At 53.2% G+C, this 20,167-nt stretch overlaps 8 protein-coding genes across 9 annotated transcripts; 2 read left to right on the forward strand and 6 right to left on the reverse strand.

Annotated features, from left to right (window-relative positions):
* Positions 1–40: 40 nt before the first annotated feature.
* PV07_07664 (uncharacterized protein) lies at positions 41–2,849 on the reverse strand. The gene is made up of 2 exons (XM_016394768.1): positions 685–2,849; positions 41–632 (listed from the first exon to the last, which is right to left on the reverse strand). Exons 1-2 carry the CDS (start codon positions 1,718–1,720, stop codon positions 214–216), a joined length of 1,455 nt encoding a protein of 484 aa, XP_016248187.1. The 5' UTR covers positions 1,721–2,849; the 3' UTR covers positions 41–213.
* Positions 2,850–2,969: 120 nt separating this feature from the next.
* PV07_07665 (uncharacterized protein) lies at positions 2,970–5,796 on the reverse strand. Its single transcript, XM_016394769.1, has one exon. The coding sequence runs from the start codon at positions 5,229–5,231 to the stop codon at positions 3,195–3,197; it is 2,037 nt and encodes a 678-aa protein (XP_016248188.1). The 5' UTR covers positions 5,232–5,796; the 3' UTR covers positions 2,970–3,194.
* Positions 5,797–6,254: 458 nt separating this feature from the next.
* Positions 6,255–7,985, reverse strand: PV07_07666 (uncharacterized protein). The gene is made up of 2 exons (XM_016394770.1): positions 7,221–7,985; positions 6,255–7,152 (listed from the first exon to the last, which is right to left on the reverse strand). Exons 1-2 carry the CDS (start codon positions 7,740–7,742, stop codon positions 6,760–6,762), a joined length of 915 nt encoding a protein of 304 aa, XP_016248189.1. The 5' UTR covers positions 7,743–7,985; the 3' UTR covers positions 6,255–6,759.
* On the reverse strand, positions 7,970–8,943 carry PV07_07667 (uncharacterized protein). Its single transcript, XM_016394771.1, has one exon. The coding sequence runs from the start codon at positions 8,854–8,856 to the stop codon at positions 8,524–8,526; it is 333 nt and encodes a 110-aa protein (XP_016248190.1). The 5' UTR covers positions 8,857–8,943; the 3' UTR covers positions 7,970–8,523.
* Positions 8,944–9,038: 95 nt separating this feature from the next.
* On the forward strand, positions 9,039–11,037 carry PV07_07668 (uncharacterized protein). The gene has a single exon (XM_016394772.1). The coding sequence runs from the start codon at positions 9,470–9,472 to the stop codon at positions 10,529–10,531; it is 1,062 nt and encodes a 353-aa protein (XP_016248191.1). The 5' UTR covers positions 9,039–9,469; the 3' UTR covers positions 10,532–11,037.
* Positions 10,965–13,953, reverse strand: PV07_07669. 2 transcript variants are annotated; one of them, XM_016394774.1, is made up of 3 exons: positions 13,424–13,953; positions 12,590–13,373; positions 10,965–12,526 (listed from the first exon to the last, which is right to left on the reverse strand). In XM_016394774.1, exons 1-3 carry the CDS (start codon positions 13,576–13,578, stop codon positions 11,264–11,266), a joined length of 2,202 nt encoding a protein of 733 aa, XP_016248193.1. In that variant the 5' UTR covers positions 13,579–13,953; the 3' UTR covers positions 10,965–11,263. The 2 variants fall into 2 exon arrangements, with proteins under 2 accessions (XP_016248193.1, XP_016248192.1); XM_016394773.1 differs by having other exon boundaries at positions 10,965–13,373.
* Positions 13,954–13,980: 27 nt separating this feature from the next.
* PV07_07670 (uncharacterized protein) lies at positions 13,981–17,498 on the forward strand. The gene has a single exon (XM_016394775.1). The coding sequence runs from the start codon at positions 14,198–14,200 to the stop codon at positions 17,237–17,239; it is 3,042 nt and encodes a 1,013-aa protein (XP_016248194.1). The 5' UTR covers positions 13,981–14,197; the 3' UTR covers positions 17,240–17,498.
* Positions 17,499–17,839: 341 nt separating this feature from the next.
* PV07_07671 (uncharacterized protein) lies at positions 17,840–19,859 on the reverse strand (the record flags this gene model as incomplete). The annotated part of the gene is made up of 3 exons (XM_016394776.1): positions 17,840–18,426; positions 18,525–19,108; positions 19,180–19,859. 3 exons carry the CDS (start codon positions 19,857–19,859, stop codon positions 17,840–17,842), a joined length of 1,851 nt encoding a protein of 616 aa, XP_016248195.1.
* Positions 19,860–20,167: the final 308 nt, after the last annotated feature.

Consider the following 20,167-nt stretch of genomic DNA (forward strand, 5'->3'; position numbering starts at 1 on the left):
AGCATTAGTTTGGCAAGGCTGCGCCCCGCACTCCGACGAGGCTGTCCTCTGTCCAGTTCATTCGACTCTATTTGCTGGATCGAACCACGCGCGATGGTTCTTCTATTCTAGGCTACATTGCCTCAATTATATAGTGAGGTACAGTGGCTTGTGCCATCTATCCTTCTCCTCAAATCAAGGAGCGTCGCCGCTCAACTACATAATGCTTTCTTTCTAAAAGAAGAGGGCTGCCAGAAACGAAACACCGAAACATGCAATCACCCATTGTTGATGTTGTTCGACCTTTGATCTGTCAAGCTTCTCTAAGCTGCTGTACCCAGCCGCCAGCACAATGGTAAGCAAGATCAGTCGGTTCAAAACTCCGGTGACGAATTTGAAGCACAATAACGGCAGAAGTGTCATCGTAAGAATGCAAATAGGGACGTATTCTAATGCGGGGCCGGTGGAATGTGTTGACGCGGGTGAAGTCGTCTCCTTCAACGATATCAAATCCTCATTGTCGTCCAAGAACCTGGATTCCGGGAGCGAGAGGGGGCTGTGTTCCTGTAACCATGTCCGGAACTCTGCAATCTCTGTCGTTGTTGGGGACGAGGACAGCATGCGGACTCTTTGGGAGGCTGAAAGCACTTGATCTGGCACCAAGTCAGCGTGTCGCAAATCACCCCACGAGATTCCACGACGTACAGTATTGTTCAAGCTTCATCGACAACCGTCCCAAGATATGCAACCGATGCGCCGGGAGATCGGACTGACCCCATTGCCAGCTCAATCGTCTGGAGGCCGGCGACATGCTGCCGTCCACATGGAGTCGGTTATGGCCATCGACCGAATCCAGAGCGGCTAGTTGTTCTTCCATCTCGGTAATTTCGTCTTGTAGCTGTAGTAGCAGCCGAAAATAGATCTTTTTAAAACTCCGGAAAACTGGTGGAAGGTCCCCGGACGCCAGTCTATCAGCAACGAGATCATATCCGGACAACGTATTTCGTGGTAAGGAAAACTCTTTGTCGCATTCGTCGAGAGTTTGTGGCATGCGTGCACGAACATGCACAGGGCTCGGCGTCTCATCAATCAGGGTCGGGACGGGAGGCCTGTGAGTGGCCACAGGCACCTCTGGATATTTCCATCGTAGTCGTTGCGAGTGATTGGGCTCGATAACTCGTGGTTTCTGGTTCTCGTCGTGTTCCTGGACATCCTCTAGCAAAGGAGGCAAGTGGGTGTCGACGAAAGGGTCATTGTTGGAATGGACAGTGCTATCACCCATTGATATCCCCGAGTCTGAATGCATACTGGGGACGATGCTTTCACTATCGGAGTCGTCCGACACGGGAGTATTCTTCTCCTCAACTGGAGGCTCCTCTTGGGCATCCGGATCGGTAGCGCTCTGCTCGTCGTCCTTGACAAGGAAGGCGAAGACGTCTACTGATTCTTTGGACATGTTTTTCTCCTTGGTGGCATTCACCAGATCGGGCTTCACCTCCGAGGCCTTTCGCTCTCGCTCATCGCTGGGCCTTTTTGGGCGGGAGGATCTACTTCGCTTACTCGGACTTGAGGTGGACTTGGAGTGGGATTCTTGCGTGACGGTGGACGAGCTCTCGGCCGACCCATGGGATCCGGTGGTGATGGCAGTAAGGAGGGACAGTTTGGAAGAACGAGCACCCTTGTGGCCGGCGTAGGTCTGGCTGCGACGCCGACGACCTTGATCGCGCACCGAGCCGGACATGCAGGATTGAGGAAATAGCTTGGCTCAAGGGGGCCGTTCATGGGAGATCCGAATACCATGAAGGTGGTGGCGATAGTGAGGCTTGATTGCATCCAGCAGTGACAAAGAGCGGAGAAACTGTAGTGAAGAGCTCCATCATTTGGCAACGAGGGGAAGGCTGCATGAACGAAAGGCAATGTCATGGACGCAAGATGGAGAGTGGTGGTGGTGGTGGCGGCGGCTATCATCAGTGTATCATGGTCATCCCTCGATGCAAGCAGGACGAACCAGGAGTGAGGTGACAGGTTCGAGGGGAGGGGTACAAACATGTAACACCACCACTCCGACCAAGTGAAAAGGGTGTTTGTCTGCGCGCTAGGATGACGTCCTCCCCCTGAGTGACACGAGGAAGACTCCGAGGAGGAGAGGGGGGCGGCGAGGTCGGGCGGAAAGGAGCTCGTTCATCCCTCAAGGGGGGGAAAATGTGGGAGGACAAGGGAGCCTGCCAAAGGAGTTCCTCTGGGTTTTATCTGGGCGAATCTGCATCGGAGATCAAGATATTCGTGCCCAACGCCTGGCGTGAGCGGGTAGATGCCAGCGAACAGCACGCCGCGAGCTCCATTGCCACCGCCGCCCATCAGCAATAGGATCCAGGGGAAACCACGCATCGGGGAAATGAGGCCTGCACGACGGTCTCCTCAGGGACTGCAACCACTGTTGGCTAGTGGACGAGTGGGATGTCGGATGAGGCAGAAGATTCCAGTGAGATGACTGATTGATCCAATCGACCGACGTCTCATGATAGCGGGTAACGCAATTGGCCGCCTGCGGTGCAAGGCGAATGCGTGGGATTTTTTTTTGTTTTCAATGGCCCTTTTGGGGGGGGGCCGACACAGCGCAGGCTCTCTCTTGTGCCTTTCTTCAGGCGAACGAGGATCTAGACCTAAATCTGTCAGCAGGCTTTTCGAATGGGGAGGGAAACGATCAAAGGAAGAGGGCAGGAGCCCAGTATCGATGACCAGCAGTCAAATAGCAAGCCAGAGAAAAGAAGTCAAGTGGCTTGGTGCATATGAAGCGGAAATTCTGGCGACGCTGATTGAGCCAGCGAAGCCGCTTAGGCAAGGCACATGCAGCCCGCCGCCACCCTAATGCCTGGTACCGACTGATTCTGTGGTCATGGTAGAGGCCAGGCGGTGAAAAAATCAAAAATCCAGCACTGGAATGTGAGAGACAGAGTAGTGCGGGGGGCAATATAAAAGGAGACTTGCCCAAGCTTGAATGGTGAAGAACAAGACGAGAAGAAGATGAGGGCAGCTGGTTGTTTGGGCCTGTCTATGTGCTGCATGTCTCGGCATCACCTCGTCGGCCCAGCACTCCATTTCTACTGACCAAATGACACGCTTCTAACAGACTACCACCTACATATCAAGCACATGCTCGCTAGACAGAGCTAGAGACAATCCACCAATGCATCTTTCAGCAGGCGAGAGACCAATCACGAAGCCCAGAATCTCCAGCCAGGAGTCGCCCGGGCTCCCTCGCACAAATCAGGATGCTTCGTCTTCCACTGCTCGTCCGCATCATCAGGGAACCTCTCCTTGCCTCGGGGCACAAATCGTAGAGGGACGTGTCCAGCCCTCATCTGCAGAGAGATGATGACGCCGAGACCCGTGAGCATCAAGTGCCTCGCTCGCTGGGCAGCCTTTTGCCAGACCTCCACGCGAGCATCCTCGTCCATGGCGATGACCTCCTCGTCTGTCGCCCACTGATCAACTGCCAACTCGACTGAGTAATTCTGCAGGATGACTGCCAGGGTGGCCAGTACTTCGACTTGAGCAAAGCGTCTTCCCAGGCAAGCGCGATACCCGTCACTGAACGGTAGGTATGCCCCTTTGGGTGGCCGGTAGAATCGCTCCGAGGTGTCAGCTGCCTCGTTGATACCCAAGCCATCTGCAGTGACAGTCTCGTTCGGCATTTCCTTCTTGCCATTGGCTGTCACCTGTTGGACTTCGCTACCTTCGTCTAAGAGCCACCGCTCTGGATGGAATTCCTCAAGGTCGTTGTCGAGATTCGCCATGGGATGCACTGCTTTTCCGCCCGGCAGCGATGGTTTGCTTGTGGGCCAATACTTGGGATTTCGATGGACATTGCTCGTCGCAAGACTGATGTAGACCCCACTGGGGACCGTGCAGGGCTTTCCGTCAATGGTGATCGGTTGATCAGGGACACCCCAGGTCGACTTTGGTATTCCTATGACAGGCGGGACCAGCCGCAGCTCTTCTGCCAACACCGCACCAACCATGCCTCCAAAAAGAGCAGGTAAGTCGCGATCATAGTCCCAATCAGAGGGGGGCTTCCCTTGAAATATCCGATCCAGATCCTTTTGCGTAGCCCTTTGGCTCTTCGGATTGAGTGCGAGATAGAGCAGGGAAAAGTGGATGGAGTTGGCGGCGGTCTCATGTCCCGCAAGGATCAAAACAAACATGTTCCCAAGCACCTCGGAATCCGTGAGAGGAACGTCTTTGCTCTTTTCCGTTGTGAGTTGACCTTTAACCAGCTGGGCCAGCAGATCCATTTGGTCCTTGCTGTTCTCATTTCCTCCCTGCAGCGTCTTCTTTTTGGATGCCACGGCTTCCCTCATATAGTTTCCCCATTCATAATAGGCTTCATTGGCCTTCTGAAACCTCGTGAAGGGCATGCGTTTCACTATCCACCTGGGCACGAGAAATTGCACCAGAATATTGTCCAATAGGCAGTGGATGGCGTAGGTGTAACTCATCGAATGGCCAAGATCTCGATCACCCTGATCATTCTGAATCTTGGACTTATCGACATAGTTCACATCGACGTCGGCCTTGGCATCAGAGGAGGGCCATTCCAGTTTCCTTCCAAAGCCTGCCCTGCTAATGACATACAGACTCAGGCGCATGGTATCATCCATGACCCTGTCTACCGTGATGTCGCCTTTTCCTTCCGGGCCAGCCCACGAAGCCAACATGTCTGAAGCTTGGTCGATGCTCTCCGCCCACACAAGGTGGTTGTTCTTCTCCGTGAATGGCGGGCTGGTGGCTTTGCGGTGCTGACGCCAGACCGCGCCCTCGGTTGACACAACATTTTTGCCGTAAATGTCGAGGGAGCGGTAAATGGCCGTGGGCTTGGGGAAATCATTCCTCCTCGTGGTGATCTGGCTGATGACGGCAGGGTCGGCAGTGTGCATCATTATGCCTCCAGGTCCAGCCACAAGAAAGGTGTCGGCGCCGACCTGCTGGAAGACCTCGATACTGCGGCGGTAATAGAAGTCCGGGATACAGAAGTCCACCCATCGCGTCCAGCTACGGGGCAGTTTGGCGAGAAAGGGCAGCCATAGCGGATGGCTCATAAGCCACCACGTGCTGAGGTAGTATACTGGAACAACAACATACGGAATCCCGGAGTGTTTTGCCTTGGTCACGTTGCGGCGGAAGCAGATCAAAGTGTTGACCACACTGTACAGGAGGTAAGCAGCCACCCCGAGGCCGACAATGGACCACATCTTGACGGAAGGGGTGTCTGATGGAAGAGGATTGAACAGATGTTGCAGATATCGCAGATATTTTCCCGGGCCGGCAGAGAAAATATAACCCCAAGTCCTGAAAAAGAACAGAGAGGGCGGTGATGGGAGTAACGAATGCGAGGCGGGGCTTGTCTGAGAAGCGTCAAAGAGGAAAGGTTAACGAGGTTTCGAAAGTGGTGGCGAAGGGTCGACGCAGGGATGATCAGAGGCGCGCGAGTCGAGGTGACATGTTGTGGATGTGACCGTGTAGATGAAGCCGCCTACTTGTAAGCAGGCAGTCCCTGGGGAGTCTTGATAGAGCGAGCGAGTGTTTCGTTGAAGCGAAGGATCCTTCAAACAGACGAGATTTCCACCAAGCATCTCGGATCGGGCAGTCCGTCCTGCGTCCATGAATCATCAGCCCCAAGTTGTCAGTCAGGAGGGAGCGGGAGGACTTGGACCGAGAATGATTGGGGGCTGGTCGTTCGCTTGCCCACCATCAAGTGTTCCAAAGTAAGTGAACAGCTGGTGAAGAAGAGGCACAATTGTCAGTGACAGGTTCATGGTTGTTCTGCCACTCAGCGCATATCACGATGGTCACGGTCAGCACTTGGGCGACACAAGATCGAAGCGAGCCTCGGTTAGGCGGTTAGGGGGGCTAGTAAGGCCTAAGGCCCTAGTTCCGGGCTCGCAGCAGGTGGGTGGCAGGGTTCCGGGCGTCGCGTATAGGCCTTCTGGGCACTTCCCTCCAATGACTGGGGCTGCCATCCCTCCGGTGTTGCATCTCCTTCTTCGCTGCGGCGCCGCCGAGCAGGATCGTCTCGGCGGGCTTTCCCCATCAAGCACATTTGGCCCTAACAAGTATCAACTGCGTCAATCAGGCTTGATGATGGTGACGATGGGGTACAGAGCGAGCTGGTGTCAAAAATAAGTGGTACAGTCTGACGCGAAGAGGGTTCAATGGCAGCTTTGTACTCTGCCTTATTCGCTAAAAGGCGAGAGCGGTAATAGTCAGTATCAGGGTATTTACGGATACAGTGGTATCCCTATCCTTGTTGATAACGTTAGCTATATCTCATCTATGGCTGTGGCTATATTTTAAGATGGCTTCTGCTCTGTGTTAGACTGTGCCACCTATTTCTGACAGAAGCCCGAGAGACAAGGCTGATCCTCCCGGGTTATCCTGCATCGATGGGGAAAGATGCTCCAAGTTTCAGATGCCGGACTCAGGCACGCTCAACCATCAAATGCAATATGGGACATCAAGTCATGAAATCCTGGATTTGCTACCGGAAACAGAACTGCTCGCCGTCACCTCATTTCTAGAGCCATCAGAGCTGCTTTGACAAACCGGGCTGACTGCCCAACACGACAACATCAGAAAACATCAGCCATGCGACCAATAAAGCAGACCTCGAAACGCAGGACAAAACCAAAAGGCACATCGCATCTGCCCCACTCCGTGTTATTTCCTGATGCCCAACTTTTCCCTCTCCTTCCTCTGCTCCTCGCTCCATCTCTCCACTTTCTAAGCGGTTGCTTGCTCCAGATGCGTTCCTTGGGCCTCTGCCGCCGGCTTCTCCGTTGGCACAGGATCTGCTACTGGATCAGGGGCCTCCGAAGTGGCTCGAGTGCTGCGGTCATCCATGGGCATCAGATTTGTTCCCAAGCCTCCAGCATTGGAGTGGATCGGTTCAAGATGAGGCTCCCATCTTTGCAGATCTTGCTCTGCATCCGCGAGGACCTGTCTCGCCTCGCCGGCTTGTGCGAATGGATGGCGCACATCTCCCGGCACCACGGGGGTGTCATCTAACAAGTTCAACAGGCGTCGCCCGTACTTGGCCAGGATGATCTGTTTCTCGGCTCGCTCGATCGTGGCTGCGAAATGCAAATCGTATGCTTCCTTCACTTTCTGGCGGGTCTGTATCGGAAACATTAGCAAAGACCACGAATCGCCAGGGCAGTCTTCATGATCTGGGGTATTCTTACGATATTGGTCAGTTGAGCCTCAGCGACCAGGTTCTGAGCTTCTGCTCGCACGAGTTCTTGCTCCAGCGTGACCAACTTGGGGCTGGATGGTTCCTTGTACTTGAGCTTTTGGATTTCGTCGCTGATTTTGACCTTCTGGTCCCTACTGGGCTGCACACTGGCTTCGATGTTTCTGATCTGCTTCAGAATAGATCGATAGTCCTCGAGATTCTGGGCAAACAGATCCTCTTGCTCTCCAATCTCGGAAAGAATGACACCAATCTTGTCCGAAATGTCCGAGACGGCATCATCGTTTGTAGCTTCGCCCCAGTCGGACAGCTGGGAGGCAATGGACAGGCGTTCGCGGCCGGCGGTCTCGTAGGCTTCAATGCAATGGTTCTCGGTCTTGATCAGCTTGAAGAGTTTCTTGGAGAGCTCGGCCTGATGCATGCCGCGGAGGGTCGAGATGGAAAAGGTATGCTTAGACGCCTCTTTGGCATGGTCGTCCTTCTTGCGGGACCGGATGGATAAAGCTCGATTCATGGCGGCGGTGATAGGATTCCTTCTTAGAGGGTTCAGCTGCTGCGTAAATTAGCCTGGATAACATGCGATATAGGGCGGGCGAGCTTCGACGAGCTTTCAACAAGCTTCAAGAATGCGCGATAGACGGGGAAGACCAGCTGAAGGTCGTTGAGACAAACTTGGTGCGGGTGCACAAGAACCCCTCGAGGCCCGATACAGCAGAGTGCAGGAATGCGCCAGTGCGCAGGAAGAGGGCAGATGACGTATTGCGCTCTGGAGCTTAGAGGGGTGCCATCTGGTGCCATGGTCTTAGCTTTCTCGTCTTCCCCTCACTTCCAGCTGCCGTATCGCGAACCTTGTCATGCCACAGCCCGCCACCTCTACCTCACCAATCTCTTGTTCAATCAGGCTATCTCGATAATTGACCATTAATTATGAACGACAAAGGAGGATCGTCCCGATATCACACTAGGTTATCTGAATCACGAGTTCATCTTCCATGCCTCGAATACCCGAACTGACTGCGTAGGATCGTGCCGACCGTCACAGCCTCACGACGCCGCCAGAATGATATCATACATTCCCTCCCACGGTCACTGACCCTCAGCTGCCTTGCTTGCTGGCACATCAGTAATAAGTGCGGTCTCTCTCCCTCCTCTGCTCGGTCACAACCCTCGTCCTGCTGCCACTACGCCGCCGTGGATCGTAAGAATAATCAGATTGGCGTTCGGAATAGCGGTCATGGCTGGGTCGGTGGGCAGAGGTTGATCGTCTAGTGACGGTTTCTCGGCGATTTTCTCGCCTATAGGTGGCCACCTCGGGCCTTGACACATACTCTCGAGTGTGTCGTGGTCGTGGTCGCTCGCGTCGTCTGATGACCACGGCTTCGTCTCTGTCGCCGCCGCCAAAGCACATATTGGCAGTCGAAATGGGGATACGCGTGCGTGTGTGTGCGGCTGGGGCGGCACTGACGGCACTCCTTGCGTTGAGTATTGAAGGGAAGACGTTGTTCGAGGCAGGGGAGACGCAAAGGGCGCAGATGTGCCCCTGAATACGTTCTGGGCCGGGTAGAGGAAAGGCGGATAGCTGGCTGCAAAAAAATGGTCAGGTCGAGAGGACAATTCCTTCTCCTCATAATTATATCCAGTTAATCATGCGGCAATAATAAACAAGGCAGAAATGCGTTCATGGACTTTTGCCCTGATTACCTCTGGACCCCGCCATACATACGTATTTGTGCAGGGTGGCCTCGATTCCCGCCTTGGACGACATCATTTCTCTTGCAACTGGGCCACCAGGCCGCTGCGCCAACCACCACGGGGCGCACGGCCAAAGAACCCGCCATTTCTACGAGGTGCAACGGACGAATCCCCAGCATCGCGGCAGGGGCGCCTTGTCAGCGGAGTTCCAAGCCTGGCCAGCCTAGCAGCCTCACCGGACCACGCCATGTCTACGAGCGACGCCTTGCTTGTGTGTGACCGCCCATGCACCTCCCCCCTGTCCTATATCACACTACTCGCCGACCTTTTTGCAACGCCCGTGAATGCAGCGACTGGAGAGCCAATGCTGGTAGCGCACTCTGGGGAGACGGTGTGCCGTTCCAATACGATGCCTCTTCGCTACTTAAACGCCATCCTCGGGGATCGAGGAGCAAGACTAAGGCATTGAAGTTGAGACGCCCCCAGACTGCGCGAAACACATCTCAACCCCACAGAATACCGGTGTGAACAAAAGCCAGGACAGCAAACATGACCTCCCGGTCTTCGCTGTCTCCTTCTCCTACCAAGGCGCCGCGCCCCTTTCTCTCTCTGCCCTCAGAGATACGTTTGAAAATCTACCCACATGTCTTCTTCTGCGCCCAGCCACTTCGTATTACACCGTCACTACAAGCCATCCAATATCGCCTCAACAGCGGCAAAATGCTATCAATTTCATCGACATGCCAGTTACAAATGATGACTTTCAGCCGCGATGGCCCCTCTGCGCCCATGGGCCGCGCTGCGAACAGCTGCTCCGGTGTTCGTCTTTCTTCCCAAATCCTGCGCGTCTGCCGCCAGGTCTATGCCGAAGCTCTGCCCATCCTGTACCACATCAACATGTTTGAATGCTCGGTGCGCTCCGCGCATCAGAATATCACACGAGTCGTCTCGACCCCGAACTTCCGACTCATTCGCCACTTGGTCCTCGATTGCGCATACGTCAAAGACTTGCTGTCCTTGCTCGCCCAAGAGGAGCAAGCTGCCGCGACCGGCGGGCTAGAAGTTCTTGAGCTCCGAAGCTGGCCGAAGCCTGAATGGCAATCACATCCATATAGTCTCGGTGTACGGAGACGAAACGAAGCAGGTATTGATTTCCACCCGCCCATGAGAAGTAGCACACGTCCTCCTGATGCAGATCCTCGGTGGGAAGAACGCCAGCTTTTACGGGAACTAATGGAAATCTGTAAAAAACACGCCCAATTGCGGCATCTCGTGCGGGAGACGACCGAGACAAGCCACCCCGAAGAGCGTCGGGCCAGGGAAGTCAGGAGAGAGAGGCTGATGGAGTTTCTGATCCGGTTGCCAGAGCCCGCGCCGGGACTAGAACACGTCGCACACCCCGAGCCCGAACCCAACGTCCAGGTAATAATAACCTGGCGACTGGTCTCCGAAAACGGTGCCAGAGAGCTGAAAGACAACGAGGAGCTCGTGGATCTGGAGAATGCGTTGGCCGAGAAAGAGGAGGCGTCGAGAACCTGGGCACCCACACCCACGTATCATGGAGAAGATTTTTTCCACGCCAGAGGGCTACAGTTCGAAGATCTCTCGTAGTACCAACAGTAACTTAAGCAGGCTTTTTCGTCTTCCGCAGTGCGAAGATTCCTCCGGCCCATTCCACCACGAAATTGTTGACACCCTCTTCCGGGCCGTGATCATCAGGCTGGAGCTGTGAGCATAGAGTCGAATCCACTGCAGAAAAGTCCAAGGCTCCCTGCTCGGTGTGGTAAGCAGTCGCCGCTGCTACTGCCACCCAGATATATGTCAAGGGCGAGGGGCGACTGGCGACTAGGTAGGGGGAATGGAAATTTCGGATGTTGGCCTGGTGCATGCAGTGTATGTGTATCTTTTGGAATCTCTAGATGGGTCAGACCCCATCGATTACAATCTTTTCTGGCCCCTTCAAGGCGTCTGCGACGTGCGTGAGGGAACGAGAGCAAACCAAGGGTCAGCTTGATAAGGAATGCCGAAGAACAGACGAGAAAAAGGGTATGCAATAGTCGATGATCAATTCGTTGTTAATATAGCAAACCTCCCTTGATTAAAATGGACGATTTTTCTCCCTCACCGTTCCTGGTATAAATAGTCCCATTTCATCCTCATCACCACCTTTCTTTCGACGAGATCAAGACCAAGCATGTCTCCAAGAATCGAAGAACGGAAAGACAAAAATATCACTGTACCGCCGGGCATACTGATACACAAGTCGCAAGGCAATGAATTCGATCCCTCGCACCTTTTCCTTGGTGGTTTTGTCCTGGCCTGCGGCCTCCGGTCCTGTCCTGTTTACCGAGAAATCTCTATCGTCTGAGAAGAACTGTCGCCTGGAGCACCATCAAATCTGCCACTGTAAGCCACTCCAGCTGTCCCTGCGGTAGCCGCAACCGGTGTGCTGGGCGTTCCAGAACTTTGCCTCTGCTGATAGGGATACGGCGTCTGCGGCTGCTGACTTTGTTGAGTCTGATATTGCCGAGGCGGATACTGGTGACCTTGCCCGAGGGCGCCATTGACTAGTGGCTTCTGTGGCGAGGCAGACCGTGCCAGCGTCGCAGCATTGTCTTGAGCGCGCTGTTGATAACCTGGTTGGGTTGGCCGGTACCCGCTAGGAGTTTGCGGCTGAGTTTGAGCCGTTGCTGACACATTGCTACCATAAGCTCCATAGCCATTTTGTATGGAGGGTCGCTGAAATTGTTGGATCGTGGGGCGCGACGATGAGTAGGGATTTGCGGAAGTTTGGTACGCATTTTGTGGATAAGTTGGTCGTGCAATTGTCGGGGTCTGATAATTTTGGTGTGAACGAATACCATAAGCAGCAGTGGCTGGCACAGAAGCATTGTAATTTCGGACTTGTGAGTTGTATGCCATTGGGGTCCCCTGTGTTTGCGAATAGGTCGGGCGAACTTGCTGAGGAGTCCCTGCTGTACGGCCGACTGCTGTTGTCGCCTGTTGGACTATCTTTTGTCGACGCATCATGTAGTCGTCTATTTGCCCCGTTCCGGGGTAGTCTGGCGCCTCAACAACAAGTCTTGTGGAGATGTTCAACTCTTCGAGTTGATCTCCGTTGAGTTTAGCGACAGCAAAAGGAGGCAATGACGAGACCAAGATGTTCAATTGGTCTCTCAACATCGCAAACGTGTCGATCTCCGGGTTTGTTGGCTTCGGTACTGTGCCAGCAACAATTGTCTCAAGGCTGCGGTTTCTCTGATATGAACTGAGAGTTTCGATCATTTCCGAAACCTCTTCCAGGAGCTTTTCAACTTCCTTTTCTGAGTTCTCAGGTTGTGCATCTTCTTCGTCTTCCTCAGGCTTGAAATTCGCGACCACGTCGGCAAATTCATCTTTGTCTTCTGCTTCTCCGTTTCTCCCATCAACCAGCGACACTGCCGGGTCTATAGTCCTGAAAAGCCTTGAGAGCTTCTGCTCGCCGTATTGTTTCCACCATTGCCGACTTTTATCTTTGTCAGACACGAGGGAATATGAATTATCTGAACTTGGCGCAAAGGAAGAATAGACAGAGCTGAATAGTTCATCTGGAGTGAACTCGTGGCCCTGTCGCACGCTGTTAGCCTCGAGGGCTGCCTTGAAGTCATTGTTGCTGGACGCAGGCTGTACCCTTCTTCGCTCTTGTTGTGGTTGGTTACTCGTGGTAGAATATGAGAGCCATGAACTCGTGGCCAATCTTGCAAACTTGTAATCGTGCTTGTTCTGAGGCAGATTTTCTGTCCGGCTGGAGTTTGGAATGAATTCCAGGGTGTTACCTCTCACCACATCCTTTGCCGTGTGTGGCAGATCCAAGGGTTTGATACGGCCAGCCTGGCGAAAGATTGTCCCAAATAACCTCTTTTCTTGCTTCTTGGCTGTTTCTTGATCTCCGCCCAATGCTGAAAAGTCTGTGAGTTCGAACCCATTAGGTAGCCTTGAGCCTTCAGTCTCAGGTATACCATCCGCTTTGTCCTTTTCAGGCTGCCGCTGGACCTGCAGACCCGAGAAGAGGATCTGGACACCGCCATTGATTTGACTGCGTAGCGAAAGGAATTGTTTGGGTTTTTGACCGATCAGGTCCGCTTTAGGCAAACCTTCGCCATCGATTTGGGAGACTTCGGGCGACTCAGTGTCATATCTGTCGAGTACATTTACTAACTTCGACAATTGCCCTTGGACGTCGGATTCCACCTTGCCATTCTGTGTCTCAGACAAATCGGTGATCAGGGCGGTCTGGACGCTTCGGACATCGTCTTTGAGGGCATGGAAAGAGTTATATGTCCCTGTCAGAATACGATCCTCGATAGTATCGTTGGCGGATTCTGACTTGACAATGCGGGCTCGTTTGACTTCAGGCGCCTCGGATTTGGATGCAGGCAAGGGGTATTTGAGAAGTGATGGAGTAGTGTCATATCTATTTTTCCTATTAGTATTTTGTCGCAGACGTGGAAGGACCAAACGTACTTGCGGAGAACTCGCAGGACTTCTTGTAGAGCCGACTGCAGAGCAGCGTCTTTTGACGCAACTTCCGGCGATACCGTGCGCTTCCTCTTGCCTAGGTGTGATGAGGAGACAGTGATAGTGTCTTCGTGCTTTGATATGCCGTTGACTTCGGCCATGGTGGTAACACGTCGTGATGAATTCCGGGCGCCCAGGTGGTGATGGTGTTGGCGGGCAGGGAGCGGAGTGGACTAACCCAACCACATGCAAATCTCAACGTATATCGCGATACTACTCTCTTAACATGGTTCGGATGCTTGGTGTGCCCAACAGACGCGCGACTCTTGTTGTCAAAGTTGGAGCGTGTACTGTCGACTCTGGGAGAAGAAAAGGGAGCGATGAGGGGGTTGTCCACACGCGCTATGGACTTGCAGGATGACCGGTCACAGGAATGCAATGAGAGAATGGTACACCGAATTCGGCAGGGTGTAATGGAGTAAGCCGCCAGGAGCTGCTTGGTTGTGGATCGCGAGATGAATCTACCTGGTTGTTTTTTCACTGCGAATGCTCCGAATCTGAAGTCGATGCAGTTTGACTGCGATCGACTGCCACCCGCAGTCCGCTGCTGGCTTGGCGCGCCTGCGTACCTCCGCCTGCGTCTTCACTTTGCAGCTCGCCTTCCGCTCTTGATCCAGATGAACGGAAAGATGCTCGCGTCGACTGCTTAGTTCATCTCTATTACGCACCTCCCTTTCGTTTCTGACATTCTAAATTGCTTCTCTACTGAAGCATCAATGGATGCTCAGCGTCCATCGTGTTCGCCTTCCGATTGGAAGACCTCTTGCATCCTCTATCCTACAAACACAATTTCGCACCAGAGCTGCTCAATATCAACACCAAATTCAACGTTATGGGAGTCACGCTGAAGGCACAGGGGCTGCTCCTCCAAGGCCAGCTGCGCCAGATTTCCTAGCTCACCAACATGCGCTTTTTCCTACAGAGTTCTCGGAGTTTTCCGAATACATCAGACAAGATGGCGGGAGCTATCTCAGCGGTAGCCAAAATCTCGAAGAGGAGGCAGGCCACAATACTGATCAGATTGAGTTGGATCTCAATCGACAGCCCAAACAATCAACGAATCGTCCCCTCCACAGGTCACCCTTCCGCAGAAGATTAGATCAGATTCTCTCGTTATTCCTTCCCTCTCATCCTAGACGGAACAGGGTTGACCTGTCCTATACCAATGCCCTCCACTGGCAGATGAACAACCGAAAGTTGGACGAACAATCTAATACGACATTCAGAAGCTCAACTTCTCTACGCAAACTCCTCCTCGATTACCTTCAGAATGTCGCACCACTTCTCCACGGTGCTCCGGGTGACGAGAAACTTTTGTCTGCGCTAGAAGCTACCTTTCCTCATGAATCTCTGCGAATTCTTGAGGATCTCGGCTACGACGTCACTGATATTGCAAGTTGGGCGTGGATTTTTTCCTCTGACAATGTTGACCTCGCCTTTGCAAGGTACATCGCACTTGCGCAAAAAGTACGCGAATCTGGACGAGGTCGGCTACCGAAGTTCGTGTTTCTACAACTCCTTCGCGCCGAAAATCTCAGTCCCTTCGCCCTGAAGGGATTTATCAGAAGTATTTTGGTCGACTTACAGATCTGCTCGGAGGCCAAGGAGTATTTCGGTTGGGCTTGGGTTACAAGAGTGTGCTTGGTCGTTCGATTAATGCGACATGCTCGTTCGGTGGCACCTGAATGCTTTGAAGACATCAGCATCATTGTCAAACATCTCTTCTCGGACTACTACAATGTCCATCCTCGTTCACTCGAAGGTCCGGAGTTACTGCGCCTCTCTCATATCTACAACCGCTTCCTGTCATTGATATCTCTGGCCCCACACAAAACACCTTACAATGCATATCTGTCACAGCAAAATGCGCAACTAGCTCTCGTTCGCCTAATGTTTGCGTTTACACCCCAACTGTTGCTAACACGCGAAGGCTACCGTGCTTTGATTGCAGTCCAACTACTGCATCCCAAGACGGGCCCGGAACGCGCATGGGCCGAAGCCAAGTCTCTGTCTTGGCCTCCGTGGCGTCATGTCAAGTCAGGAATTGAACAGGATCTCGAGTATCCTGGGAAGGAGAGCCGTGTTATCAAACTATTACAGCGAATGAAAGCGGCAGGATATTCTCATGGTGATTGGGAAAGAAGTGCTGCTGTGTTAGCAGGGTGGGATACAGACAAAAGCCCTACGATACAAACTCGCGCCATCTTGATGCGACAGCGACGTCCATGGCTTCTGTTGCGGAGCCTTAATCGCCAAGAAGAAAACGAATCTGGCGACCCCCCAGAACTGTGGGCCGCGCGCATTCGAGCCACAAGAACCAAGCGAGAGGCATGGGCGTCCTTTTGTTCCTACGAGAAATACAACCCACCTTCCCAAGCACATTATCAACCCTATTTCGCCATGTTGGATAAACTCCTCGGCTCAACTGTACAGCCAGAATCTACGCTGGCCTGGAAGTACCTCGCTGGTGACATAAAAGAACCTTTCGAAGTCTCAGCAAATCCCCGGGAGATCATTTACGTCGAGACAGAGGTTCCGTCGGTGGATGAGTTCTATGAGCACATGCTGCGAGCCGGAGTCAAACCGGGTGGTCATCTCCTTACCAGTCTGCTGAACCACGCTGTCAAGCTCGAGTCTGGATTTGGTTACATCCAAGCCAGTCGATGGAACGAAGTCACGAAAGATGTCCTCCGCCACGCTGAAAAGTACCCGAGTTCTGTTATTCGGGACAGTTTGAACAAAATTCCCAAGCCCACTTTGGCTGCCTTCATCTCGCTCATATGTAAGAGCGGACCCGAAGATCCGTTGAAATTTCGGGACATCGGACGGATGGACTTTACTACAGGCCAGTTGATAAAGAGAAATCATCAAGATGTGCCTGCTTTGACATACGCGTCGCAATTGCTGCTCGCGGCAGGCATCACAGACATCCGCGTCTGGAATACCTTTATAGAAGGGGCATCGGTGAGCGTTGGAAAATCGCCAGCCAACTATAAAGGTGCTGCATCTAGGGCAGCAGTCTGGCGCCGCTTGAGAAGGATTCTTTCGCCCGGGGAGATGTACCTTGACCTCCATCCTGACCTCGACACCTTCCGCCATCTGACGAAGATCCTTCAAATAATGTTCAGGGATGTGAACATGCGGATCCCATCAGAAAATCTTGGCTCACTTGCAAAGACCACGTTCGCTCGGGCGATCTATGGTCGCATGACCAAGGCATTTCTCCCTGGACTTGAACGTTCGCTCCTTGTCGTGCCCAATATTAACGATATCAAACTCATGATTAGTGTCCTCATATCTGTCCATGACACCTATGGGTTGCTTGCGCTTATGAAATGGGTCAATGAGCATGCCATGACGCTGGAGCCACCGAGCCTTCAGTCTGAACACGAGCCTCAAAACACGGTGCACGAGATAGCACAAGACAAGCCTTTCAATCCGTCCCCGCTGCGCGACATGGTGTGCATAATGAGGCTTTTCCTCGAGGGCAGCCGGTTGCGGTCTACCAGTTCTTCCAACAGAGAAGGAGATGGTGTTAGGTTCGAAAGTCCCTTATCTAGAGATCCCCTCATTGTCCAGGAGGCACGGGAACACTGTCAAGCGCTGGAGTGGCCGTCAGACGACGAAGTCGGGCTCTTCCTCGCTCGCGAAGTCAAGTGGGTGGAAGGAGTCAGACGGACAGCGGAACTGACGGCGCGGCGGAAAGCTATGGCTCATAGGAAAATGCGAAGCATGCAAAGAGATGAGGTGGCTGTTGGATAGTCCACTGAGATTTAGGAGGAGTCGACATTTTGCCTCAGTGGTGAGGAGCTCTATCCCGAGTTCAAGTCGATCAAAGCCTCCCTAATCGGAATCTGTCGGTCTCCAGCTAGCTAGCTGCTCCTGAACTGCAGTTCAGTATTGTCGTCCTGTACATCCTGCAAGACTATTACTTGGGGATCTGTGTGTCTGTTTATAAAGAAGTTTTGAAAGAGGACTAGGATTGAAGAGAATATATGATGAAAAAGATCATTCATTCTCATTCGAGCTTTTGAACCCCCCCCCCCCCCCCCGCGGTCATTAAAGTTCCCCAGGTCGTAAGAAAAGGATTTGCTTGAGCTTTTTTTTTTTCGTCAAGCCTCATCAACTGAATTATGTATTGGTCATAGTAAACCCGACCCGCACAAGGCACTCGGGACGCCGAGACAAATGGAAAAAGGGAAAGGGAGCACTGGTCTGGAAATCCCAATCGTCATCTCACCATACCTCGCCGGGTAGGACCGCTCTATGATATCAAAGGGCAAGGAAACAACAACAGAAGGGTGCACGAGGGTGATCGCCTCCACCCTCTTTCCCCAAACTCGAGCGAGCCCGTTTGGCGGACTAGCTCATGGCAAACTTGGACCTTGCGCGCAGAGAACCGCCGAAGTACCAGAGCGCCCAGATGCCGATGACACCGCCGCAGAGCAGGCCACCGAGCACGCTGATTCCGCGGCCGATGCCAAGATTGACGTAGAGCGGGTGTGCGTAGATGATGCTCCCCGCGGCCAGGGCGGACCGGCACAGATCGTTTGCTGCAAAGAGAGACGCGGCATATTGTGGGTAGGTGAGTGGCAGGTACATGAATATGCACTGGAAAAGGATAAAGGCCCCGACGGCGTAGAATGTGATGCCGATGATGGAGACGATCCAGTGGATGTGCGGCGTGGACGTCCAGCCAAACCAGAACATCCCGGCGGGTAGGAGAGTGGTGGCAAATAGAGCCGGGACGAGACGGTGTTCTTGGGCGCGGAGGCCGTTCTTCTTGATGTCGGGCTCGAGGTAGAAGTAGACGTACGACACGTAGATGGCAATGCCAATGGCGCAGCCCACGACAATGCAGACGAAGACGATGCCCAATTCGCCAATGTTGAAGCCGTACATCCCGACGTAGACGAGGGGGAAAGCTTCGAAGAAAGAGTAGTAAATCCCTGTTTCCGAGCACACACACTAGTTAGGACTCTGTTCTGCTTCGGGCTGGAATGGAGGAATGGTGGGGGAACAGTGAAGTTCCACTGAAGACACTCACCATAAATCAGACTCGTATAGACATTCGTGAAGAAGACCGCAGGGTCCTTCAAAAAGATCTCAATCGGCTTCCACATCTGCTCGATGGCAACCTTGGAAAAAGACATGCTCCCTTGGTCGATCTCTCCTTGGCTCTTCAAGTTCGGGTTGCCCGTGAGTTTTCGGAGACGCTGTGCCCGACGCAAGAGGATGTTGTGGGCAGAGGTTTCGGGCATGGAGAGGAACATGAGCACAAACACTGGGGACGACATCCAGAGGACTTCCCAGAGTGCCCAGCGCCAGCTTTCGGCGACGACCGAGAAACCTGATAAGAGAGGTCCAAGTGCAGGTGCAGAAAAGGCTGCGGCGACCCATGCGGTTAAGGCATAGGGAAGTTTCAAGAGCCCGTACATGTCGCCCATGGATGCGCCCCCAGTAGCTAGACAAGGGCTGCCCATGAAACCGGTGAGAAACCGCAACACAAGTAAGGATGCGTAGCTGTTTGCTAATGCGGTAGGCACGCAAAGGATCACAAAGAGGCCAAAGGAGATGATGTAGGGGATGTTTCGGCCAATAGCCGGGATTTCGGAGAGGGGAGAGAAGATCCTGATCCAAACCGTGTCAGCAACATGGACAAAAATTCTGGGGGTGACGAGCACACGTAGGGTCAAACTCACATTGGTCCGAAGCCGTAACCCAGCACGTACATGCTCAATCCCAAACTCGCTTTACTCTGTCCGACGCCAAACTTGGCCATAACTTGGGGCTCCGCCGAGGTATAGATTGCACTGGCAGAGTACACCGCGAAGGTATACATGAAGATGAGGAAGGCGACCCAGACTTTCTTCCAGCTTCCCCAGTTCTGAGGGTTCGCTGGATCGTCGGTGGTATACCAGTCCACGAGAATGACGCCGTCGGCGGTTTTCTGCGGGGCGATAATGCTGCTTTGTTGGCGCTCGATGGCCTCTTCTTGTTCGACCTCGAATCGTTCACGAGAATATGGCAGAGTCTGTTCTCTGGTCCGTGTCCGCGTGGTGACGACTGTGAACTCCCCTCGAGCAGCGGATTGGGCTGTAGGAATGGTGCTCAGGTGTCGGGCTTCGATGTCCTCGCGATTGATGTACGAAGCTTCGCGAGAAACAGGGTGTGGAGTAGTAGCACTGCTGGTTTGGCGGCTGACATCTGCATCTGGGGTGGTCTCGATCTCTTTCTCCTTCTCAGTTGCGGTGGCCTGTTCCCATGGGATGGAGAAGTTAGGGTGCTGTTCGGGAAAGGCGAAGAGTCTGCCTTTGCTGATCCAGTTTATCGCCTGCCCCAAAGGCGCGTCTTGGATTGCGTCCAGGATTGCATTCACCATCTTGATGGTTCCGTGTGGTGAGTATCTGTTCGGACGAGAGAGAGTATTGTGATTCAAGGATGGAGATAGTCAATCCGAGAAGGAAGAGCAGCAGCCTCCCTTCTTATTAACATGGTAAACATTCGTGCATTCATACTGCGTTTCAGACCAACGCATAATAGTCTGCAATTAATCATGCAGGGAACAATTTTGGGCCGATCTAGCATAGCGTAGGCAAGGGATTGCCTTGGTCCGCCCGTAGGACAAATGGACATGAATATCGGGAGACCCTACAAGTCAATAGATCCGTTGTATTGGGCCGGACCATT

The sequence above is a fragment of the Cladophialophora immunda genome, assembly GCF_000835495.1.
Source record: "Cladophialophora immunda strain CBS 83496 unplaced genomic scaffold supercont1.4, whole genome shotgun sequence".
NCBI classification, from domain to species: Eukaryota; Fungi; Ascomycota; class Eurotiomycetes; order Chaetothyriales; family Herpotrichiellaceae; genus Cladophialophora; species Cladophialophora immunda.

Bases quoted from the DNA above. Each gene is read 5' to 3' on its own strand.
- PV07_07664 (XM_016394768.1), bottom strand. From the start codon at position 1,720: ATGTCCGGCTCGGTGCGCGATCAAGGTCGTCGGCGTCGCAGCCAGACC. The intron at 633-684 runs GTACGTCGTGGA...ACTTGGTGCCAG, and splicing joins GATGAAGCTTGAACAATACT to ATCAAGTGCTTTCAGCCTCC.
- PV07_07665 (XM_016394769.1), bottom strand. From the start codon at position 5,231: ATGTGGTCCATTGTCGGCCTCGGGGTGGCTGCTTACCTCCTGTACAGT.
- PV07_07666 (XM_016394770.1), bottom strand. From the start codon at position 7,742: ATGAATCGAGCTTTATCCATCCGGTCCCGCAAGAAGGACGACCATGCC. The intron at 7,153-7,220 runs GTAAGAATACCC...TTTCCGATACAG, and splicing joins AGGCTCAACTGACCAATATC to ACCCGCCAGAAAGTGAAGGA.
- PV07_07667 (XM_016394771.1), bottom strand. From the start codon at position 8,856: ATGAGGAGAAGGAATTGTCCTCTCGACCTGACCATTTTTTTGCAGCCA.
- PV07_07668 (XM_016394772.1), top strand. From the start codon at position 9,470: ATGACCTCCCGGTCTTCGCTGTCTCCTTCTCCTACCAAGGCGCCGCGC.
- PV07_07669 (XM_016394773.1), bottom strand. From the start codon at position 13,578: ATGGCCGAAGTCAACGGCATATCAAAGCACGAAGACACTATCACTGTC. The intron at 13,374-13,423 runs GTACGTTTGGTC...TAGGAAAAATAG, and splicing joins GTCCTGCGAGTTCTCCGCAA to ATATGACACTACTCCATCAC.
- PV07_07670 (XM_016394775.1), top strand. From the start codon at position 14,198: ATGCTCAGCGTCCATCGTGTTCGCCTTCCGATTGGAAGACCTCTTGCA.